We start from the raw sequence: 23,102 nt of genomic DNA, 5'->3' as shown, positions 1-23,102 counted from the left end.
ATATCTGTTGTATAGTTATCAAACCCCTTAAAAAGACATTAAAAAACCGGCCCTTAATGTTATCAGTAAGAAAACATACGAAATACTTATTTTACTTTTATTAAGCTGTGCATGGTACAAAGCCCTTACTTTAATTTAAATTGATTTGTGTTTTTTTTAACATTGATTTGAGTGTTGATTAATGCTGAACAAGAGTTTAAACGAGTACACCAAAATTTATTTTTATTCATTAGTATATGTCTATTAAATATTAATTTTCTAAAGTGAAGAATATTTTCTCAGTGTTGGTTCTGTTGGTAGAGTTGGTACCGTTGGTACAGTTGGTACCGTTGGTACCGTTGGTCTGGTTGGTACAGTTGGTCTGGTTGGTACAGTTGGTCTGGTTGGTACAGTTGGTCTAGTTGGTAGAGTTGGTACAGTAGGCACTGTTGGTATAGTTGGTATGGTTGGAACCGTGGGCCTAGTTGGTATTGTTGGTATTGTTGGTCTAGTTGGAATAGTTGGTACAGTAGGCACTGTTGGTATAGTTGGTACCGTTGGTACTGTTGGCTCTGTTGGTACCGTTGGTACTGTCGGTACCGTTGGTACTGTTGGTACCGTTGGTACTGTTGGCTCTGTTGGTTCTGTAGGTACCGTTGGTAGTGTTGGTGGAGTTGGCTCTGTTGGCTCTGTTGGTACCGTTGGTACTGTCGGTACCGTTGGTACTGTTGGCTCTGTTGGTACCGTTGGTACTGTTGGCTCTGTTGGTTCTGTAGGCACCGTTGGTAGTGTTGGTGGAGTTGGTCCGTTGGTATAGTTGGCACCGTTGGTACTGTCGGTACCGTTGGTACTGTTGGCTCTGTTGGTACCGTTGGTACTGTTGGCTCTGTTGGTTCTGTAGGTACCGTTGGTAGTGTTGGTGGAGTTGGCTCTGTTGGTATAGTTGGTACCGTTGGTACTGTCGGTACCGTTGGTACTGTTGGCTCTGTTGGTTCTGTTGGTACCGTTGGTACTGTCGGTACCGTTGGTACTGTTGGCTCTGTTGGTACCGTTGGTAATGTTGGCTCTGTTGGTTCTGTAGGTACCGTTGGTAGTGTTGGTGGAGTTGGCTCTGTTGGCTCTGTTGGTACCGTTGGTACTGTCGGTACCGTTGGTACTGTTGGCTCTGTTGGTACCGTTGGTACTGTTGGCTCTGTTGGTTCTGTAGGTACCGTTGGTAGTGTTGGTGGAGTTGGCTCCGTTGGTATAGTTGGTACCGTTGGTACTGTCGGTACCGTTGGTACTGTTGGCTCTGTTGGTACCGTTGGTACTGTTGGCTCTGTTGGTTCTGTAGGTACCGTTGGTAGTGTTGGTGGAGTTGGCTCTGTTGGTATAGTTGGTACCGTTGGTACTGTCGGTACCGTTGGTACGGTTGGTTCTGTTGGCTCTGTTGGTACTGTTGGTGGAGTTTGCTCTGTTGGTGCTGTTGGTACCGTCGGTATCGTTGGCATAGTTGGTACCGTGGGCCTAGTTGGTATTGTTGGTCTAGTTGGAATAGTTGGTACAGTGGGCACTGTTGGTATACTTGGTACCGTTGGTATGGTTGGAATCGTGGGTCTAGTTGGTATTGTTGGTATTGTTGGTCTAGTTGGAATAGTTGGTACAGTAGGCACTGTTGGTATAGTTGGTATGGTTGGAACCGTGGGTCTAGTTGGTATTGTTGGTATTGTTGGTCTAGTTGGAATAGTTGGTATAGTAGGCACTGTTGGTATAGTTGGTACCGTTGGTATGGTTGGAATCGTGGGTCTAGTTGGTATTGTTGGTCTAGTTGGAATAGTTGGTACAGTAGGCACTGTTGGTATAGTTGGTACCGTTGGTATGGTAGGAACCGTGGGCCTAGTTGGTATTGTTGGTATTGTTGGAATAGTTGGTATAGTAGGCACTGTTGGTATAGTTGGTACCGTTGGTATGGTTGGAATCGTGGGTCTAGTTGGTATTGTTGGTCTAGTTGGAATAGTTGGTACAGTAGGCACTGTTGGTATAGTTGGTACCGTTGGTATGGTTGGAATCGTGGGTCTAGTTGGTATTGTTGGTCTAGTTGGAATAGTTGGTACAGTAGGCACCGTGGGCCTAGTTGGTATTGTTGGTCTAGTTGGAATAGTTGGTACAGTAGGCACTGTTGGTATAGTTGGTACCGTTGGTATAGTTGGAATCGTTGGCACTGTTGGTACCGTGGGTCTAGTTGGCCTAGTTGGTCTAGTTGGCCTAGTTGGTCTAGTTGGCCTTGTTGGTCTAGTTGGTATAGTTGGAATCGTTGGCACTGTTGGTACCGTTGGTACTGTCGGTTTTGTTGGTGGCGTTGTTGTTGTGGATCTAAACTTTTGTGACCATTTTCTTTTAAAAAAATGTTTCAGTGGTTGATTTTGTGTATGCTCGATCCGTCGAAGCATCTCCTCTGAAAGGTCTGTTTCAGTTGTTTGGGATAAGTCCGTGTATTCATTTTGAAATGCGCTGACAGCAATATTCAAATGTGAGTCTTTCACATTCGGTTCATTAGATTCATCTGATAGTGTGGACTTAACTTGGCTTGAAGATTCATTGGCACTACATATACATGGGATGCCCAGTAATAATGGTACAATTGCTATTAAAGAAATTATTAGAATATTAGACCAACTCTTTCACACTAAGTCAACTTACCACTGTAGAATAGCTTCATGATGGCTTCGGATAAACTGAGTTCTTTTTGGATCGTATCAGCGATTTTTATACTATGGTCTTTTATTAAAAAGACAAATAGAGCAGTATTTTTAAATCTTAAATTTGCTAATTTTTAATTAACTAAGCAAAAATGCCAAGTTATTTTTGCCAACTTTCTAATAATGTCTGTGAAATTAGTACATAAAACAGAAGAAATATAAACCGTGCACAACAAGTTTTATTTTATTTTTGTTGCTTGATAAATATAAATTTAATATTTGTACCGTGTACCTAAAAAATACACAAAATATTATGTATATGATTTTGTCTCGTGTTTATATTTTCAAGTGTAGAATATTTTCATCGCGTTGGTTCCGTTGGTTGTGTTGGTGGCTTTCTTGTTGTGGTTCTAACTTTATGTGGACGTTTTCTTTTAAAAAAGGTTTTCAGCTGTTGATTTGTTGTATGCTCGTTAAGTCGAAGATTCTCTACTGATGTGATTGTTTCGATAGGTTGAGGAGAATATTCATATTGTATTATGCTACCAGCATTATTTGAATGTGACTGTTTTGTGATCGCTTTATTTGCATCAAATAATGCTGTTTTAACTTGACTGGACAATTCATCGGCCCTACTAATACATGTGATGCAAAGTAGTAAAGTTAAAACTGCTAAAAAGAAAACTATTAGAATATTGAACCAACTCTACCAAAAATAAACAACTTACCACTGTAAAGTAGCTTCATGCTGGCTTTGAAGAGACTAAGATTTGCCTGGATCGTATCAGTGGTATTTATACTATGGTCTTCCGTAAAAAAATACAAACAGATCCGTATTTTTTTTTATTTTAAATTTGCTAATTTTTTATTAAATAAATTAAACCAAAACCAAATGTTACTCTTGTCAACTTTCTAATTATGTAAATGAAATTGAAACAGATAACAGGTAAAATATTAACCGTATATCAGTATAACTTTTGAACAGTTCAGGGATGGACAAGTTTTTTTTCAATGCAGAAGCAATTTCCGAAGTTTACTATTTTTTTTAATTCTAGGTAGCATTTATAAAAGATAAATCATGTCCGCAATATATGTAAGAGTTTTTCTTTTATTTTTGTAATAATAAATAATATAATAAATAATATTTTATTGTTGTACAAGTAATGGAATAGTATTTCTAAGTGACTATAGTCCAACTGGCTTCTTCGTTGTTGTTTTAGTAGTTGTTTTTGTTGTTTTTCTATTTAATTTGTTAGTTGCCCAATTCCTGATGAGGAAACGCTTAGTGGGTCTTACAGTTGTTGTAGAATTCTTGTCAGTCCATTTGTCTGCAAATCGGTTGTTCCAGAAATTAGCGTTTCTCAGCAATTCCTCGGCATTAATTTCTTCTCCAGACTCTGCGGAATTCGATTCTAAGCTGCTGTCGGGACTTTTCTTTTCAGATGCATGGATTTGGGAAGGGAAAAAGTATGGTGAATACATAGGCATTGGATAGTAAATTGGTTGTGGGTAAGAGCATGGTGCAGGATAGGGAATTTGAACGGGAACTGGGAAATATGGCCATGAATCAGGCACTGTGATAGGATTATGGTGATGTTGAGGCCTGTGTTCGACGAAGGCTGGACGTTTATTGGAATGGGGACGTTTTGGTCTCTTCGTTGGACGAACTTCTGGTTCAATTTCATTTGTAGCTTCTGATTCCTGTGTCAGTGTAAGCTCTAAATCCTCTTCTGTGATGTTGGCAGGAACATTGATATCCAGATCATCTGAATCCTTTGCTGCTGTTGTTTCAGTTGTTACTGGTTCCGTTGAATGAATTCGGTCTTCCAAGTCTGCAGGGATAATGGTGTGCTCCGCTGCACAAATCCAGGATGTGCAAAGCACAAAGAATATTACTGTAAATAAAAAAAAAAAAAATAATAAGTAAGTACGCCTAAAAATACTGTAAATTCTTTTTTTCTTACCACTGCATGGCAATTTCATTGCGACTCTAGAACAACTGATTTGCTCTTCCATCTGATTGTCTTTATATGTGAAAATCATGCGTATCATAAATTGGGTTAGAAGAGAAATTAAACATTTATTAGCTAATCTGCTAATTGAAAATTGGCTCGTGCGATTTTAGTGACCTCTTTAAACTTGCTAATGGATTGATTATAAATATGTGCGTATGACAGTAAATAAATGACATAGTCGACCATCTGGGTGTTACAAAGTATTGACGAATATTTAGATTTATTTGGCAGTGCATGTAATATTTCATTCATTTTTAAATGACGGGAATTGTATTTTGATAGTTATTGTCATACTGCTTGTTCGAGGGAAGTTTCGAACATTAATAAATAACTAATGTTTACGTCAATGTCTATCTATCTGTATTATTTTTATAAATCAATATGTATATATTATATATAAAAATAGATAGTTTGTGCATACATGGCTATAAGAATTGTGGTTGAAATAAAAATACGAGCTTTGAATTTTACACTATGTTAATTAATACTAATTAATTGAATTATTAATCAAGTATATTTTACAATGATACACCTAATAGGCTAAAAGAGATTCCTTTATGCAAGAATGTAGTTTGATTATCAGTAGTGCTGATTATGCATACTATTTTAAGTCCTCTTAATGATACAAACCTGTATTATAGTGATGAGGATCAGGATGCAGTTTGATTTTTCCACCAGTGACTCTTAGTTGTTGAGATTACAAATTTTTGTTGTCTTTTTGTTATAATTAGATTCGTAGATTCTTTTTTAAATGTGGTATTATTAATATTTAGTTTTTAAACTCTTTGACATTCTTAATCCCAAACAACATTTGTGATTTCTTGGACAGATGTTCTTGGAAGTAACAATTTCCACAGTACAGCTCCTGTGGCATAAGCCCATTTCGTGGCAAACTGAGATAGATGGAATCAACGTTATTTGTCTAATACTCGTAAGCCAGATTCTACTTACTTTTGGGTGGTGTTTTGCCGGCGGAACGTAAGACAATAAGCATAGAGATCAAGCACAGATAAATTAGAGCCTTGAGCATTTTAATTTTGATAAAAGCAAAATACTTCTAAGTACTGAAAGTACTCTTATTTATAGTATTTGCTGGTACAATGGCATATCATTGCAATTATTCTAGTGTAATTTAGTTATATCCACGGTCTACTGATTAGATTCGCTTTCCTACCCAGTAAAAGTCATTTGGTTTTTCAAAATTCTGTTTCAATGTAGACAATATTAATAAATAGGTTTATAAATAAGATAAATATGTAATTAATTCGAAAGCATCTACAACGCTTGCAGCTGGCTGGCTTGTTGCAAGTTCAATGACCTTGCATAGCCTCCATAACCATAGCCACTGCCACTTCCGCCTGCTCCGGCTGGTGCAAAGTGTGCACTGTGTCCATGGCCATCCTCATGGCTGACGGAATGGGAATGGCTGGATGTGTAGATGGGCTTGGCCACAATCTCATAAGTGGTCGACTTGCCACCACCGGCCAGACCCTTTAGGCCGAGAACTCCAGAAAGTGTTAGCGCCATCAGCGCCGTCATCAGCGCTTTTCCAGCCATCAATGCAATGGCTCCAAGTCCCAGGGCCATAAGCATGCCCTTCATCATAACACCAGCGGCCACAAGCGCCTCCATTCCACCCTTTTTACCAAACTTATTCTTACGACCTTCAGTCAAATTGGTATCATCCATTAAGCGAAAGCGCAGGAAACGTGTCTTTAGAAGATTCTGCATCTTGGCAAGAATATATCCATTGAGACGCGTATTGGGATCGCTGGGATAACTGCGTGCTACCTCTGTAAGAATTGTACATTTCATTAATGATTTTCACTCTTCTCTATTTTTTTTTTTGATCCTACCAGCCATAAGTTCTGATGTCTTCAGCTCTGTTGCATTCTCATCCTTAACCACGCTGACTCCGGGTAGCACATTGAGCTCCTGTTGTTCCGCTAAGCGTTCCATAATTTTGACGAATTCAATTTTCAGACACATCCAACTAAACGATGATGCTTCGCACTCGTTCATACTCAATGTTGGCGCCTTCTGGGGAGGATGTAAGGTTTCCATTTGAATTGGCGCCGGCTCTGTGGGTTGTACACTGGCTGCCTGGGCATATTTGCATAGAAAACAGAACCAGAGCAGGTAAAACAGATATTCCAAGGTTTTCAGCAGCAGCATGATGTAAAGCGTTGATTCAGGTTTCTAACTAAGTACGTCTAATGATCTGGGGAACACTTGTCCGACTGCATCAACATATTTTATGGCTTTGTCTTTTATACCCATTTGCCTTTCACTACGCACAGCACCCAAAGTCATTGCCGCGTTTAGGTTTTGCTGCTGTCTTGACTTTTTCTAATTACCCCACGATTTGTGGTCGAAATTCTTCCCAGCTTCGGTCAGCTGGGCCCAACCAGCCATTGGACGGTACTTTCGCTTTCCTCTGTGGCACGGCGTTCACTGTAGCGCAACGTGCGGCTAATTTTGTCACCAAGGGATCCCCATTTAATGAATTCCCAAAGCTGAAAAGAAAATTCACAGACTGACTGCATAATTACTAGGCAGATAAATGTCGCGTGCCTTGGACATACATATTCGCAGATAAATTCATCGTCAAATGTCGACCGAGACTTGTTTAGCTAATTTGGACAAACTAACTATTCGTTGTTAATGATTATTTCATCTTAATTTCTTTATTTTGCTTGCTTTGTGCGCTTGACTTTCTTTGAGAGCCATGCGTCATAAACTTGCTTGTTATTTACTCTATACGTTTTAATAACAGGCATGACCGACTTCATATATTGAACAAGTGAGCGATTACAGTCGAGCACGCTCGACATTAGGGTACCCTGTGCCCAGGTCGAGCACGCTTGACATTAGGGTACCCTGTGCACAGGTACTTCGTATTAAAAGTCAATTTTCCACTGAACGACTCTATGGCAGCTATGTAATATATTATACAGATTTGAATTAAATTAGGTCAGGATGTATAGCACCACTTTAAATGCATATTCTATCAGTTGGGTTAAAATATCTCAAAAAACATTAAAATTTTTCATACTAAAACTTGATTTTCGACTGAGCGTCTCTATGGTAGCTATATGATATAGTGAGCCGATTTGAACCAAATTTGATCAGGATGTATAAGACAAGCCCAAATGTATATTGATTCAGATTGGTCGAGAAATCTCGAAAAACCAAGAAGTTTTCCATACTAAAACTTCATTTTCGACGTATCGTTCCTATGGCAGCTATATGATATAGTGGTCCGATTCAAAAATTAGACAAACTTGATCTGCCTATGGTATCCAGGAACCTACATACTAAGTTTGGAGGCTCTAGCTTTTATGGTCTCTGAGATCGACGCGTTAAAACAGACGGACAGACGGACGGACAGACGGACAGACAAACGGACAAGACTAAATCGACTCGGCTGTTGATCTTACGCAAGAATATATATACCTTATAGGGTCTCCCACGCCCCCTTCTGCCTGTTACATACATTCTGCCAAATACAATATACCCTTTTTTGCAATCGGCTCAGGGTATAAAAATATCAAGAAAAAGAAAGTATGTGCGTGAATTAAGAATGAATCAAACATAATGATGCAATTGGCAGTGCTACAGATTTGTGAATAGAGTATCTCATTTGCCTTTTACTACGAATAGTTAATTGAAAGAAATTTTGCATTTCATGAATCATTTTTATTCAATTGCTATAAATTATCAAAATAAATACTTAGTAATTAAACTTTTTAGCAGACATAAGTATTTTATGTTGTTTGTCGTTATTTGTTTTTGTTTGCATTTCTTTCTTTGCTTGTGATGAACCTGAGCTACATGTCTGCATAGAGAGCATGATTAATTGTGCAATAAATATGGCGCAAGCATGATAAGTGTAATTGTTCCGTGTGCATTGTCCTGAGCTCGCCGTGTCGTGGATGATTTTCGGATATCGTCTTCATTTTTCCTTTTTTTTTTTTGGTTTTTTGGTATGTCGCAGCTAACTAACTAAGTACAACTAAATAATTATTGACTACAACACTACAACGAATTTAGCCATTATTCGTAAGCATGGAGAAGTTTAAGTCTTTTGAGGAAATTTGAAAGGTAAGGAAAGTGCAGCAGAGTGAAGGGGGGGATAGGAAGGTATAAGAAAATATAGATGATGGGTGGGATAGAAATAAGGAGAGAGTGAAATAACTTCATGTTTGTTGTTGCAGCTTAGAAGGGCTGAGCCAGACCATAGTGGTTGTAGGCCAAATCGGCGGCACTAGCCTGACCGTTGCGGTTCCAGTCGGAGTGTACAATCTCGGCGTTCAATGGGCTGCCGGTGATGTAGGCAGTGGTGATGTGGTCCTTCTTCTTGGCCAACAGATCCTTGAAGAAGGTGGCACCTGTGCCAAAACAATTGTTAAATTGAGATGACCTTGTACATGTCTGCAGATAGACTTACCAGCCAGAATGAGGGCAAGGAAGGAGATGGCAAGAGCCTTCAGGGAGATGAACTTGATGATGGTGAACATAACCTTGACGACCACAGCCTTCTTCAGTTTCAAAGCCAACAGCAGTGGCAGCAACATCTTCTTCATGCGCTTGCTGCGAGATTCTGTCAAAAAAAAAAGGCGAATTCGAGACCAAATGAATATAAAGCACAGCCCAAAAATATGCTATACAATGCTGAAGATGTGTCAGTTTCAGCCACAGCCGCAAAGTATGCAATGCGAGAGTCGAAACGACAAAGATTGGTGACATATTGTACACCCGGCGTATGCGTAATTTCCGGCAGCTGTCTCGACCAAACACTCTGCACTTTTCGCTTCAAGTAAAAGTGCTAACAACATTGCTGTCAGTTGCATACAACTACTTGAAGTTTTTTGGCAACAAAGTTGTCGCACAATTTACTACTCAAGTGAAAGTTGGCACTTTTTATGGACGAAACGTGGCCGTCAATTGCCGTTGCCGTTAGTCGATTGTCGTTTACTCACCATCCATGGCACGTCCGCTATAAGCATTCTCAGCATTCTCATCTTGCTCATCGCCTGAGAACGAAAGATTCAGCTCATGTGTTTCCAGATAGCGTTCGGCACGATCCTCAAACGATTCAATTGACTTGGCCGAACCAAAGCTGCGACCTGTTTCCGTGCGATCGATGCGTAGTCCGCCAAACAGTGCCACCGAATCTTCATTATCCAGTTTATTGATCATATTCACTAAATCCTTTTCGCTGCTATCCTGCGAGGGCAGCGCCAATGCGCCGCACACAAAGCTGGCCACGAGCACAACACAAACGAATTTCGCGCACATTTTGATAGACACTTTTTGTTAACGAAGGGAAAGTTCTGGGATTTCGTTTTTTTTTTGTTTGTGATAGTCCTTTGTTCAGCGCACACACTGCTGTTGGCTTTGTGAATGGAAATTGCTTTGTGATTAATTGTATGCAATGGGCCACAGTTTTATACCTTTTCGAATTGGACGCGTGCCTTGTGGCTACGCATCGGTCGTTTGTCCAATTTGGTGGCTAGAAATCGCGCTGGCCAAAAAGAAGAAGAAAAAAAAATCGAAAGAAAAAAACGCAGCACTGCAACAACAGCAACAAAAGCAAACAATTTATGCAAATCTTATGCGTATGCTACTCCAACAATTTCTTGACCATATTTCCACGCACGTCGCACCGTCCCACGTTCCACGTCCAAACGAAAGGGAAGTCTCCAAGCGTCGAGCTTGAATATTATTTTTTGTATATTTTATATAAGCAAATGCCCCAATTTCCTTTGGCCACAAGTTGTCCGGCTCACCGTTAGGCGATCGTAATTGGCATGCAACAGTCACGCCTCTGCCAGCGTCGCTGCTGGCGTCTCTGCCTGGCGACGTGACTTCATTTGCTTATGAGCATTGAATGTGCCAGATTCTTGGTCTGTTTAGTGACTGTTTTGTCTCTCTTATTAGCCATACCATTGAATTTCATTAAAGCGATTATTATATACATTTGTGTGTATATGCTAAACGTACTTGGACATATTTGGTATGCCACCGCTGTGGTGACTTAATGCGCGTTTTGGCCCAGTTAGAGACGCTTTCAACGCTTTCGATTTCATTCTCTTTTAGTCAAGTGTCGTTGTAGCTTTGTTTTCTATTTCAATTGCTTCTAAATCTTTTACAAATCTGCGCAAAAGAAAGCTGAATTGTAGCACATGCGCACATATATCTTTTCGATCGCGTCTAGTGACATTTTTATGAGCATAAGTAGAAAGTTTCTGACTGCAAACAATTAACATGCCAAGGCAAACAGCCGAAAAGAGGCCCATTCAGCTTATAAAACCTCAATATTAAGGCGTGGCATTTGTTAAACTACGAGTACATACAAAACATGCTCGTATCAATAAAGTCTTTGACAAATTTGAACGTTCCGCTAAGAAGGAAACTCTGTACATAACCTGCCAAATGTTTTAATTATAGCTTCACGTGTTGAGTTCAAGTTAGGCAGCTCCACATATTTTGTTGACCAACCAGTTAAGAAGTTGTTATGGGAAAGTCATGCCACAGTTTAGTTAATTATTGTTGACCTGGTCAAAAATGATTATCAAAATAAAGGGAAGACTTTGTAAACTTATGAAATTAATCGCATTTATTTTGATGACAAACATTCAACTTGACTATTTTGCTGATGTTTTGGATAGTGTGAAAGTGGTGTAGTACAATAAATTAATTAAACAAACGCGTCAGCTTCACGTCTCGAATAAATTACTAAAAACTAGATTTCAAATTAAAGGCACATTCTTAGCACATGCTTGACCAAAGGATCAAAGGCTCTGTGTTTACTGCTGCTGCTCCTGCTCCTGCTGCTGTCCGGCATAGGCCAACTGCTGGGCATCGTTATTGCCAATGCTGCGAGCATAGGGATAGGCAGATGAGGCTCCGGAGCTCCAGCCAGCGGTGGCAGGTGCAGACCAGGCATTCGAGCTATAAGCTCCGCCGTATGCGTTGCCGCCGAATTTGTTACCGAAGCCGCTGAGCAGACGAGAGCCGCCAACCAGAACGGCCAGGAAGAAGGCAATCTTGGCCACGATCACAGCCTTGAAGGTCAACAGAGCCAGGAAGCCGAGCACCAGAGGAATCACAGCAAACAGTTTAGCACCAATGGCCAAAGCGAGAGGTCCCATCACCTTCTTGATCTTGCCGCGACCTACAATTGTTAAGCAGAATATAGAGTTAATTAAGCGTCTGTCTAGACTTTATTTGTGATTTACAAACCTTCATCCAAGGCACGGGCAACCTGCTGGGTTGTCTCAGCAGGCAGTTTGAATTCCAAGTTGTGGGTGCTGAGGAAGTCAGACACACTGGATATGGCCAAATCAACCAGACGACCATTACGCTCCTCGGAGCCTTGTGGCAGCTCAGCGTAGATATCCTGCTCGCTAAGGGACTTGCCACTACGCTGCACAGGACTTGCGGGATCTCTGCAACGAACATGAAGAAATGGAAACGGGACTTAGAACAATTTGATCTTGAGCACTTTAAGCCAGTTTTCTTCTTGAATGCCAGACGAATGCATTTCAGGAACAGTAAATAATGATTATTTTGTTTTTTTTTTTTCAATAATAATCAATGATAATGATTATTTCTCTAGTTTCATTTTTTTGGATCAATAATAAAAATACAAGGTGTTATTTTGACATTTTTAAAAGGAATATATGGACAACATTTATATACAATCCTAGTCAGTGAACCATTTTTAAATTTAAAAAAAAATGCTAAAAAAATTTTAATTATATTTCCAAAAATATAATTAATTCATTTAAATTTTTTTTTTTATGTTAAGTCAAAATAACATCTTGAGTTTTAATTTTGATTCAAAAAATCAAACTCAAGAAATAATCATTATGCTATGAATTTTATTTTTTTTTAATCAAAAATAATGATTATTTCTGAGATTTTTGTTTTTTCATCAAAAGTAATCATAAGTAAAATAATAAAACTCATAGAATAGTAATTATTTCTTGAGTTTTATAATAAAACTTATAATGATTACAGTCCCTGCTGCATTTTGCATAAGATATTCACTTTCAATAGGCACTTTCACAACCAAAAACACACACACCTCTGGAAGGTTACGCCATTGACCAGCTCAATGTTGTTGCTCCTGGCAGCGCGATTCAATGCGGTAATGCCCTTGACGGCCAAACAGGTGGCCATGTCGTCACTGTCGAGACAGGCGCCCAGATAGCGGGCGGCACGGCCGAAGGTGTTATCACTTTCGATTCTATTATCTTGCACGCTGGGAGCGGCCCAGGCGCAGCTGGCCACCAAGAGGCTGACACAGGCAATTGCGAACACTTTCATTTTCGGTTGAGCGAATTGATTTGAACTTGTTGTCAATTTAAAGTACGCGACGCGTTTAAATCCTTGCTGCTGAGCTTTGAGAGAGCTGAGATGAATTTGATGTATAAGTCTGCAGACGTCAAGTCTTTTATATTGGGCGACTTTGTGGCAGCTGCGCAGCTGCCGTTGCCGCCGACGTCGCAGTCGCAGCGCGCATTACAAAACAATTTAAAAGTAAATTAAATAAAAGCCGCCAAAGACGCAGCAGCAGACGTCGCCGTTGACTGCGGAAGCTACCAAAAAAGGTAAAAAAAAGACGAAAAAAGGAACTGCATATAAATCTAGGGAACTACAACAATAACAATGGCCCAAACGGGCCAAGCAACAACATTAAAAATAAAGTCAACTTGTTTGTTAAGTGAATATGTTCATTTCTTTCATCTTTCTTCCGCGCTGACTGCTTTTTCGGCAGAGCTCTGCCAACGTCGCAGTCGTCAGCTCTGCCAACGTCGACGCCAACGTCAACGTTGTTGTCATCCGTCAACTGAAACTTCGACGTCAGAGTGTTTGGAGAGAAACTTGTACTTGGACTTGGCCAGTAGAGCGAGCTTGTGGCTCGCGTAATGCAAACAATTGGCATCATTGGCTGGCCTGGCCCATGGGCTCTGGTAATTACAGAATCGATCGCATCGATATACGCCCTCCCAAGCAGCTGACTTGTTTACCCACGGTCTGAGCCACTTTCATTCGAGTATCGCAATAGCAGAGCAGCAATTTGCTAATTTATTAATCCGGTTGCTGCATATTTCAAGCCTTCCATTATTGGTGCGTAAATGGGTCAACTTGTGTTTGCCCTTTTTGCTTTGGGTATGGTGAAATATTATTTAGCACCTCTGAGATCATTATCGCTCTTAACTGTGGCCAGTTGTGTTGTGTAATTTGCCTCAGAGAGTGTAGAGAGTGCTAATTATATTCAATTGGAATCTCTTTCATCTGATTGACCCGTTTATCCGAGTAGCTATTTTATAGGCCTAAAATATCAGAGGAATTACAAAAAAATTCCGAAAATATTATAATTGGTTTGTAATAAGTTTAAAAAACTCTAGTAGTGGTAGTAGGTTTTATTCTGGGGGTATTTTCATCTTCATAAGTAATAACTAGAGATACAATTAATTTTTTTCTTTTTTAACTATGAATAATAATTTTATTTTCTAAAAATTCTTTTCAATTATATTTCTTCTATATGTGAGTGAAGCTTGATGAATTAAAAAACTCAATGGTTTTTAATATTTCTTTGCGTTGAACTCAAACACGTCTTTAACTGATTCGTCATCAATGATTTCCCAGTCACGTTTCTTCAGCCCAATTAATATGACATTTTTACATTTCTCTACATTGTAGAGTCTACAACATAAAACTTAAAGTTTTATACAAATGCCGACAGTATCATCGAAATAACACAATTTGTTTTTGTTGTTCTTTTCTATTTTTGTTTTTTATTATTCGAGTTTATTAAAGACAATCCATTCAAAAGTACCAAAATACAAAATATAAGAAAAAAGTCTCACTTCACTCACTTTCATTTATATTACAACGATATGTGACACTAAATGCTGTACCCATTTGTGCTGATGTTATTGTTATTGTTATTGTTGCTTTGTAGATTTGGCTGAGCCCACGGGTGTCGGCTTGCCACACGCTGCGTATGAGTGACGCGCCTTTATTTTCGGTTATTTTCGGTTATTGTTTTAGCCGCCTAAGCCCAAAAACAGCAGTTGGAATGAAAAAGAAAGTGCGCTAGGCATACCTCAAAAATACCTGGTCTCGATCTTGGCTAGTGATTCACTTGTTGCGCTCATTTGCATCGACTGACGAAGCCGGCTTTATTGCAGCTAAATATTTCATCAGTTGCCACATCGACTGGCAGCTTCACACATTCATTGATGATAATTCAACACGCCTTTGTCGTCCGCAGTTCCCCATCCCCAGTTTCCCGTCCCGCTGCCTCACCTGATCAACTTACAACTTACGCGGTCCAGTTTCGCGTTCATTCACAGACTTTGCTACGTTTAACGTCATCGACATGAGTGAAAGTTATGTAATGTTTCCAGCTAATTTTGTTTTGCAATTTGCAATGGGCATTCAAAACCTGATTTCGCCCATTCCTGCAACATGTGGTTGCCACAAGCAGATATCAATTGCCAAGCTAAATGTCAATTCAAACCAAATTTCTAAATGCCAATCATAAATAATTTCTCTTTTTTTACTGGACAGCTGTCAATGTTGCTAACCTTTCTTCTTACTTATTTCTCTTTATTTCTGTTTCTTTTTTTCGCTCTTGTAATGTGTTTCTGACAGCCTCCCCAAGTGGCGGGCGCGGGCGGAACTTGCCAAAACATTGATGTTTATATTTTTATGGATGTTGGCTTTATATTTCAATATGAAATCAATAAGCTTCATTTCATGTGTGGAATTTGTTCGCTGGCGTCACACAATTAACCGCAACAAGTGGCCATAAACCAATTGGCCCGCATACTTTCGTCGTCAGACGTTGTGAGTAGTCTTGAGGTGTGGCCAGCGATTGCTGTGTGTCTTCAGGAGAGGTATGCTACTTAATTATACCCTGTATTTGAGCTGACTTACTCACTCACAAACTCACTGATCTTTGCACAGCCCAAACCATCTGACCTAGGAGGCTGAAATTCTTACACAACATAGATGAGACAATTTTTTTTTTCATATTTAAAGGCGTTTTGCGAAATTCGAACTTCAAGAAGGGTCAAATTCGACGTCAATGTTCACAAATTGATTAAATTGCTTAGTATGAAAAACTTTGTTAGTTTAAGAGCTATTCCAACCAAACTCACATATTGAGGCTTTTTTACCATATGCTACACCCGCACCAAATTTGGTAAAAGTAGGATTACTTTATTAAATGGCTGCCATAGAAACAATCGGGCTTAAATAATTATATTTGTATATTTTGAAAAACAAATAATTATATTTTTATATTTTGAAAAAACAAACACTACGAGCAAACTAAATATTATTAATAGCCAAAATATAAATTATTTTGTAATTTATATAAATTGTTTGCTAGAGGGTATTTTTGTAGTCGCACAGCTTTAGTTGTTGTTGCCGTTACCAAGCGCGTTTACTTCTCAAATTAGCCAGGCATATTTTGAAGCTCAATTCGGCAACTTAACTCGGCTCTCGGCTGAATGGTCAGCGTGCGTTCTATTGACCCATTTGCGTGTTTGCATAAATGTGGCATTAATAAATTAAAGTTTGGCATACCAAGCACACAGTGAACAATGATAAAAAAGATCATCCCCAACTGAGAGATAGTGCATGCACATGAGATTATATTTTAAATTTTAAATACACAGTGAATAATGATAAAAATATCATCCTTTACTCAGAGGTAGTACATGGCATATTATAATAAAGTCATATTTTTCAAGTACTCAAAAAAAAACTGCAATCAACTCACACCAACTATTTACTTAGCTATTCAGGTTCTGGCCTAAAAGCTGCTCAGTAACGAGGAAGGTGTGGGCAAGAGTTAAAATTGGAAAAAAGTAGACAAAAAAAAAAAAAAAATATTATGAAAAGTAACGATTGACAGCAAAAATGTATTTTGTACGTTTTTGGGTTAAGCGCGTAAATACCAACAGGTGAAATTGATTTTCTTTTCATTTGTGCAAATATGAATTGTCAATATTGTGCGTAGTGTTTTTGTGAGACGTTGCCTGAGAAAGTGCAGCAGGCCATTTTTAGGGTTTTTTTTTTTTTTGGTATACGGCTTACGTATTTGTTGTTAAAATATTCATAGCCAATACGTTGCGGGGCACTTGAAGTGAACCCCAAAACAAATTCAATTCACTTTGGCTGCGACAAACCATTGACATTGTGGCCAAATGTTGGCTGTGCCATATTGACTTATGAGCCATAAGATCTAGCTGAGCATATTTCCGAATCGATTAAGTGCGCCTTTCTCAGGTGGAATGAGGGGGGAACTTGGGTTGGGTCTATATGTTTAAGGCCTAGCATTGACAATGGTAACGCGTTGTTTGAACCATTTGCCCAAGTTTCAAAGAAAGTGAAATTGATGACACAAATGTTTAAACAACAAACACTTGAAGTTGTTGTAGCGCTTGTTGTTGTTGTTGTACCTATACTAAATGGTCTGGTTAAGTAATCTCGTGAGAGCCGCAAACATTGCGCAGTCATCGAAACGACCAACTGAGAATGTTGTCAACTAAGAGACAGCATACGAGATGCGAAGCGATAAACCAGACAACAATGACAGACAACAACAACACCACCCGCCAGCAGCTTCACTTTCAACATTTTCATTTTTTAGCCAGAAAGAAGACGAGGCCAAGACAGAGCTACGCCCTGTTGATCGATTTGTTAGATACGAGTCTAGCATGCGACTTTGTTGTCACCTTTGCAGTTGTTGCTGCTGTTGCTGTTGTTGCTGTTGTTTTGTTAAACAGCCTGCAATTGCTGTTGTTGTTTACCATAATTTGAGCGCCCTACAACTTTCACTTGTGTCGCGCAAGTTAAGGCCACAGTTTCAGCTCTAGCTCCGGTTTTGGTCGCAGCCCTTGTCCAAGATTCTTTGTGTTATGTTTCAATAAAAAAAAGTAAGCAAGGCTTAAGTCGTGATCGCGAGCATAGGATACCCATTACTTATTTCAATATATATACAAGTACTTCAAAGAAATTACTATCTAATAAATACTACTGCATACTTTTAGGTGATTGTATTGAAATAATAACTTTATTAATAACTTTAGTTAGCTATTACTCCCGTTCTACTTGTCCGATCTCGCTGCGGTTATGTGATATTATAGATAATATTAATAGATGACGTTAATTACCATAAAAACTGTATTATCTGAAAAACTGTGGGTGTGGTGGCTTTTCGCGATTTGCGGTGGCGTATATATATAATATACCTTTATATTTATTTTTTAAGTGACGGGTATAATAATAATTGGGTAGAAAAGAAACTTTGAAGAACTGTGCTCCTCATTTGATATTATCGTATTGAGGACACCCAAGTTGCTGATTGTTGGTTGTTGTTGGTTGATTGCTGTACTGCATGCTGATTGATTTGTGACGACCTGTTTGTTGGCATTGCTTTTACATAAGCCGCATTTGTTGTTGTTGTTGCTGGTCGTCTTAGTATTGCAACACGCACTTGCGGAAGTTCGTCTTGACCGCTGTCCGCTCTCTGCCGTCCAACGTCGCGCATGCGCAATAAACCGTTTTATGCATAACGGCTCTGTGCACGCATTGACGCATTGTTGCTTTTGACTTTGGGTCCACGTAACATCATTTGACTAGGCCGTTGGCTGCTCAATCGCTCACATGTGCTAATTAACTGTTGACGGCGCAGCTCAAGTTGAAGTTATGTGGCTTTATTATTATTATGATTATCTTTATTGCTGGCTAACACTAACGGTTACTGATACTAACACAAACTCTCATTTAATTTGCCTATAGAAATGGCTTATACAAATCCTGGGCTTTGATGCCGGTTGGCGGAACTCGAAACGTGGCATCCTTCGACATGCCAATGGGAATAAAGGGTCGTCTAATGGGCATCCAACTGCTGTCGCTGGACGACAGATCACTATGATAGCTCTTGAATGTTGGAGCTGAGGAATGAATAATCTCCAGTCGGTCTCTCGCATGCCCACTCGACAATATAGACTTGAGTGCCAAGAGGCCAGCGGATGCCAGCGCGATTTTGCCCATGACAAATGATGAGGCCGAGAGCGCCGTTAGCCATTTCAAGATCAAGGGCAACAAAATCAACTTGGCCAGCACAGCAGCACCAAATAGTGGATAGAGCGTCTTTAGTAGCTTCTTGTTTTTGTGCTGCTTGCCGCGACCTGTGGAGAAGCGTGAATTGAGTTATAACTGGCAGCTGGACAGCGTCTGCATTAGGGTGCCTCGATTCGTATGGGCAAAAAAAAAAAAAATTGAAAAATGGTAGCCCAAATTCGTAATCTACGCACTATGGCGTATTTCAGGAAATTAGGTGGCAAAAATCTGTAACTTTTGAACCCGGTGAGATATCGGTCTAAAGTTTGAAATATATATAATTAACACTTAAAAAAAAATTTGGACCAAAAAATAAAAGAAGGCATGGCATGGGAAAGGGCGTAAATTAACGTTCAAACGCAAAATTTCAGGTTTTTCAACATTAAAAATGCGATAACAAGTTTTAAAAAATTTTAAAAAATTAAACTTTTATATTTTATTTTTTGTTTTCATTTCTAAAATATTATTAAAGTCTTAAAAAAAAATTAGTTAAAAAAATATTTTTTTCTTGCTGTTTTGTAGCAGACTATAGAAACCATAGTGTTTTTAAATAAATTACTAGTTCCCGCTTTTAAAAATTTATATTTTTCGAATTCGTTATCATGTTATTATTAGCATATTTTTAGTGTTTTTAGAGCGATTCTGATAAGCTTGGTATTAAAACTCTTGTTATATAGAATTATCCTAGAATCAAAGCACGAATTGTCCTTAAAACATAATTTTCAACTTAAATCACTAGGAATTGATTTTAGAACTATGGTTTCTTGGTGAAAACATCTTAGAATTGACCGTAGATTACGAATTCGGGTTACCATTTTTTGAGAAAAAAAAAAAATCGATACACCCTAGTCTGCATACCTTCGTTTGGCCAGCTATGCAGCATGTTGGTAGCTTCCTCAGCGCTGAGTTCATTATTGAAAAGCTTTCGAAGCAGCTGGTCTGCCTGCTCTAACCACACACGAGCTAGACGCTGCTCCGATGCAGCCTTCTCCTGTTCCGTGTCCTGTTCAAGAGCCACAACTGCACCTCCCAGCTGTACTACAGGTGGGAGACTGTAGGCCTGGCCAAAACATAGACCGCAGGACACACACAAAACAACTGCAGCGATCAGCATTTTCAACGTTCTACACAAGAGCACACTTCTAAAGAAACTGAAAAGTAGCCAAGCCCACGCCAACTAACTAGTTAATAAGTTGTCTAACTAACTAAGTAAGTATGCACTCTCGAACATAGTGCATCGTTGCACTCGAATGCCTTTCGGCTACCTGAAGAGTCTGGCCAAATAGCTTCGAGCTTGATTACTGCTGTGTTTTGTTCTATTATATACATATTTTTACCATCTTTTTCTTTTTCTTTTTTTTTGCTTTCTTTGGTTCTGCTTTTCGATTCAGTTTTACTTAAGCGTGAACACACGTTAAGTTTTCCCTACTTTAATAAACGGTTTACAGTTGCTGCTATTTTTGTTGTTGCAACTATTATTGTTGCTGCTGCCGCTGTTTGTGGCTTAGACATCAACAAGTAAAAACTCTTCATTATTGTTGGCGCGTTGCGGTTCACTTGTCATTTCAGCTGAAAACATTTTTCCATTTCAACACCGTAGAGAAATGCCAACTACAGACTTTAGAGTTTTCATTTTGTATACGTGTGTGTGTCCCAAAGGTCACAGAGAGCGTCATTTATTATGCCAAAAACATGTTTCAATTGCATTACTAACAATTTCTCATATTGTATTGCAACTTTTGTAACACTTTCAACTCAAAATACCTTTATGCGAACTTTAATTTTTTGTTGCACTTGTTCTTTATATTTAAATTCACAGCTTTTTCACATAAAATGTGGATTTTTTCACATCCAAATTTAATTTGTTACCAAAAATTGTTCAAAATGTGCCAAACAATAAAATCGTAATAAAAAATTTATTAGATTCTTTTTACAAAAATGTTGTTCAATTAGCATCAGAATAATTGCATACATTGTGTTGTCAGCTAATTCAATTATACACACTTGTATATTTTGAAAAATGTATATTCTGTGCAGGATTCATTTTATTTAGGCTAATTGTTGCCACGTTGCCTGCAGTCAACCATATTTTAATTTAATTAAATTAAATGCATCTACAATATCTTTTGATGAACTCGTAAAATCAACAATATCTAAAGTGCTTTTGTTGACATATTGTTTTAGATTGTTAAATGCATCCGGGACAGTTTAATGAAATTATCCAATACTTGTACAATTTCAATCGCCTGTCGAAATGTTTAAGTATGTAACTGTTTTAAAGGAGTGTCTACGCATATTAAAAGCCACGCACATGGCTAAAACCTAATAGCAGTGAACGTCAACGTCAACGTCAACGCCAAAGTTAACGCCAACATTGACGTCAACGTGTTGCTGACGCTAGATATCATGACCAGACTTTGGTAACTTAAAAGCCCTTAACGTCAGTTAACGCTAAAGCGGTTTTAGGCATCCGGTTGTTGTTGCACAAATCTGGCTTTGTTCGATATGACATTAACTTTAAGTGAGTTAAATTTAAATAGTTAATAAAAGCTATAAATTGGTTTATGCAGAATATTAACAAAATCGTATGTATCTAAAAGTTAGCACAGATGTACATTGTAAATTATTTTTATTAAATATCAAATGGAACAATAAATACGAAAAATAAATAAATAAGACACTTAAAATAATTGTTCAATTTGAACCAAGGTAAAAGTAGATGGAAGTTCGATAAGTAAAGTAAAGTATTACTTAATTTCACTATGTAGTGCGACTTCTTATCAATACAATCGCTACTCGCAGTTTTTGTACTTAAAATGGGTCAATCCAAGCCAAGTTGCCAACTAAATCTCAAAGTAAATGTTGGCATTGTGTCTTAAATTTTCTTCAATACCAGCGTTTTGCTGCCATGACCACCAGATGAGGTCTTCAGACTCATCACAGCCGTGAACAGAGCAAAGAAGAATCCGGCCAAGCCGGTGGTGCCCACCAAAAGGGTCAGACCGCCAATCAACACTGGAATCAGTGTCAGAAACTTCAGTTTGTAGGCAATGAGCAATGGCAATAGCAATTTCTGTATTTTCTTTTTAATCTTTTTAAGTTTGCGACCTTGATAGGTAATCGCCAGACGACTGTAGCGTCCTTGAACTTCCTTTGATGTTGCTGAAATGCTTGTTCTTCTTGTTCTGGCATCCAAATTACTGGCAGTGGCAGCAGTATCTGCAAGAAAAAGCATCGCAGTCTTGCGGTTAATTAAATGTCCAGAATTTTTGTTGTGCGTTGTAGCGCATAAAGAGACGCATAAAAGGCGTCTGTTGGCGACCATCGATTTGGAAAACTTATTCAATATGCATAAGCATCAAGACAGTCGCCTATCCAATTACCTGGTAATAACTGCTGCTCCACCTCTTCCCCGTCTTCGGTCTCCACGTCGTCGCCTTCCACGCTGATGAGACTACGCAAAGTGTCGCAAAAGTTGCGCACCTTCAGCACAGCTTGCTCAATGGGTGCCAAATAGTTGGCAATATGCAGGACTGGAGTTGACGGCTTTTCAATGCCACCAGCAACAGTGTCAACAGTGTTAGTTAATGCCGCAAAGTCGTTGGCATCGCGCACTTCCGACTTGAGATGCATATCCACATCCTGGACATCCTTTAAAGCTGACAAATGTTCTCCTTCTCCGTCTGTGCTTCTTTCCACATCAGCAGCACGCATCGTCTGGCTTATTGCTAACACGTAGCTGGGACTATCGTTTAGATTTGGTCGCACCTGTTTGTAATTTCCGTTGTTGGCGGCAGCATCATTTGTGGGTGTCGACCTTGGATTATAGCGATGATTGTAGGCGTAGTAATTGACAGGAAGTCGATGTTGCTGCTCCTCTTGTCGCTGTTGTCGCTGTTGTATCGATGTTGCTGCCGTTGCCTGCAGGATGAGCCAATTGTTGTGGCCCGTCAACGGCTGCCAGGCATTAAGATTTACTTGTAGTTGCTGCTGTTCATTGTTCAGCTGCTGTTGTTGTTGTTGCTGTTGTTGTTGCAGCCCGGAAGTGCCTCCATTAAAGCGACTCTCACTGCCAGCTTCAGTCTCTGCCAGCAGTATATAAATAGCGAGTACAAACATTTGTTGATACCACATCTTCAAGGAAGTCCTTTTCAGTTTACACTCGACACACACACACTCGACACACACACACACACGCTTGACATACGCACACGCAATCCGCTTGCCGTTTAGAATTGAACTGAGCCAAACTCTCAAGATTTTGGTGAACCAA

At 39.2% G+C, this 23,102-nt stretch overlaps 6 protein-coding genes across 6 annotated transcripts; all 6 read right to left on the bottom strand.

The window, feature by feature from the left end:
• Positions 1-397: 397 nt before the first annotated feature.
• Positions 398-4,640, bottom strand: LOC117789513 (sporozoite surface protein 2-like). The gene is made up of 4 exons (XM_034628545.1): positions 4,622-4,640; positions 4,326-4,552; positions 535-1,485; positions 398-460 (listed from the first exon to the last, which is right to left on the bottom strand). The coding sequence occupies exons 1-4, from the start codon at positions 4,638-4,640 to the stop codon at positions 398-400; spliced, it is 1,260 nt and encodes a 419-aa protein (XP_034484436.1).
• Positions 4,641-5,947: 1,307 nt separating this feature from the next.
• On the bottom strand, positions 5,948-6,847 carry LOC117789512. Its single transcript, XM_034628544.1, has 2 exons — positions 6,529-6,847; positions 5,948-6,465 (listed from the first exon to the last, which is right to left on the bottom strand). Exons 1-2 carry the CDS (start codon positions 6,845-6,847, stop codon positions 5,948-5,950), a joined length of 837 nt encoding a protein of 278 aa, XP_034484435.1.
• A 1,582-nt stretch (positions 6,848-8,429) lies between these two features.
• LOC117791388 lies at positions 8,430-10,032 on the bottom strand. The gene is made up of 3 exons (XM_034631122.1): positions 9,655-10,032; positions 9,123-9,275; positions 8,430-9,063 (listed from the first exon to the last, which is right to left on the bottom strand). The coding sequence occupies exons 1-3, from the start codon at positions 9,971-9,973 to the stop codon at positions 8,891-8,893; spliced, it is 645 nt and encodes a 214-aa protein (XP_034487013.1). The 5' UTR covers positions 9,974-10,032; the 3' UTR covers positions 8,430-8,890.
• Positions 10,033-11,276: 1,244 nt separating this feature from the next.
• LOC117791241 lies at positions 11,277-13,070 on the bottom strand. Its single transcript, XM_034630941.1, has 3 exons — positions 12,768-13,070; positions 11,921-12,126; positions 11,277-11,852 (listed from the first exon to the last, which is right to left on the bottom strand). Exons 1-3 carry the CDS (start codon positions 13,007-13,009, stop codon positions 11,485-11,487), a joined length of 816 nt encoding a protein of 271 aa, XP_034486832.1. The 5' UTR covers positions 13,010-13,070; the 3' UTR covers positions 11,277-11,484.
• A 5,340-nt stretch (positions 13,071-18,410) lies between these two features.
• LOC117791726 lies at positions 18,411-19,956 on the bottom strand. Its single transcript, XM_034631595.1, has 2 exons — positions 19,688-19,956; positions 18,411-18,897 (listed from the first exon to the last, which is right to left on the bottom strand). The coding sequence occupies exons 1-2, from the start codon at positions 19,941-19,943 to the stop codon at positions 18,500-18,502; spliced, it is 654 nt and encodes a 217-aa protein (XP_034487486.1). The 5' UTR covers positions 19,944-19,956; the 3' UTR covers positions 18,411-18,499.
• Positions 19,957-21,655: 1,699 nt separating this feature from the next.
• LOC117789511 lies at positions 21,656-22,810 on the bottom strand (the record flags this gene model as incomplete). The annotated part of the gene is made up of 2 exons (XM_034628543.1): positions 21,656-22,014; positions 22,224-22,810. Coding segments are annotated over 2 exons (897 nt in total), but the record flags the coding sequence as incomplete, so codon positions are not given.
• Between the last annotated feature and the right edge of the window lie 292 nt (positions 22,811-23,102).

The sequence above is a fragment of the Drosophila innubila genome (genome assembly GCF_004354385.1).
Source record: "Drosophila innubila isolate TH190305 chromosome 3R unlocalized genomic scaffold, UK_Dinn_1.0 2_E_3R, whole genome shotgun sequence".
In the NCBI taxonomy this organism is placed as follows: domain Eukaryota; kingdom Metazoa; phylum Arthropoda; class Insecta; order Diptera; family Drosophilidae; genus Drosophila; species Drosophila innubila.
Note: the sequence above shows the minus strand (reverse complement) of the source record. Positions and strands in the feature narration are given on the sequence as shown.

Excerpts from the sequence above, each read along its gene's own strand:
- LOC117791726 (XM_034631595.1), bottom strand. The coding sequence starts at position 19,943 with ATGCTGATCGCTGCAGTTGTTTTGTGTGTGTCCTGCGGTCTATGTTTT. Across the intron at positions 18,898-19,687 it reads GCATAGCTGGCCAAACGAAG|GTCGCGGCAAGCAGCACAAA; the intron begins GTATGCAGACTA and ends GCTTCTCCACAG.
- LOC117791241 (XM_034630941.1), bottom strand. The coding sequence starts at position 13,009 with ATGAAAGTGTTCGCAATTGCCTGTGTCAGCCTCTTGGTGGCCAGCTGC. Across the intron at positions 12,127-12,767 it reads AATGGCGTAACCTTCCAGAG|AGATCCCGCAAGTCCTGTGC; the intron begins GTGTGTGTGTTT and ends TGTTCGTTGCAG. Across the intron at positions 11,853-11,920 it reads TGCCCGTGCCTTGGATGAAG|GTCGCGGCAAGATCAAGAAG; the intron begins GTTTGTAAATCA and ends TAACAATTGTAG.
- LOC117789513 (XM_034628545.1), bottom strand. Across the intron at positions 1,486-4,325 it reads CAAATGAAATTGAACCAGAA|GCCCACGGTACCAACTATGC; the intron begins GTTCGTCCAACG and ends AATACCAACTAG. Across the intron at positions 461-534 it reads CAGAGCCAACAGTACCAACG|GCCCACGGTTCCAACCATAC; the intron begins GTACCAACTATA and ends AATACCAACTAG.
- LOC117789512 (XM_034628544.1), bottom strand. The coding sequence starts at position 6,847 with ATGCTGCTGCTGAAAACCTTGGAATATCTGTTTTACCTGCTCTGGTTC. Across the intron at positions 6,466-6,528 it reads GACATCAGAACTTATGGCTG|AGGTAGCACGCAGTTATCCC; the intron begins GTAGGATCAAAA and ends CAATTCTTACAG.
- LOC117791388 (XM_034631122.1), bottom strand. The coding sequence starts at position 9,973 with ATGTGCGCGAAATTCGTTTGTGTTGTGCTCGTGGCCAGCTTTGTGTGC. Across the intron at positions 9,276-9,654 it reads TAGCGGACGTGCCATGGATG|AATCTCGCAGCAAGCGCATG; the intron begins GTGAGTAAACGA and ends TTTTTTTGACAG. Across the intron at positions 9,064-9,122 it reads CCTTGCCCTCATTCTGGCTG|GTGCCACCTTCTTCAAGGAT; the intron begins GTAAGTCTATCT and ends GTTTTGGCACAG.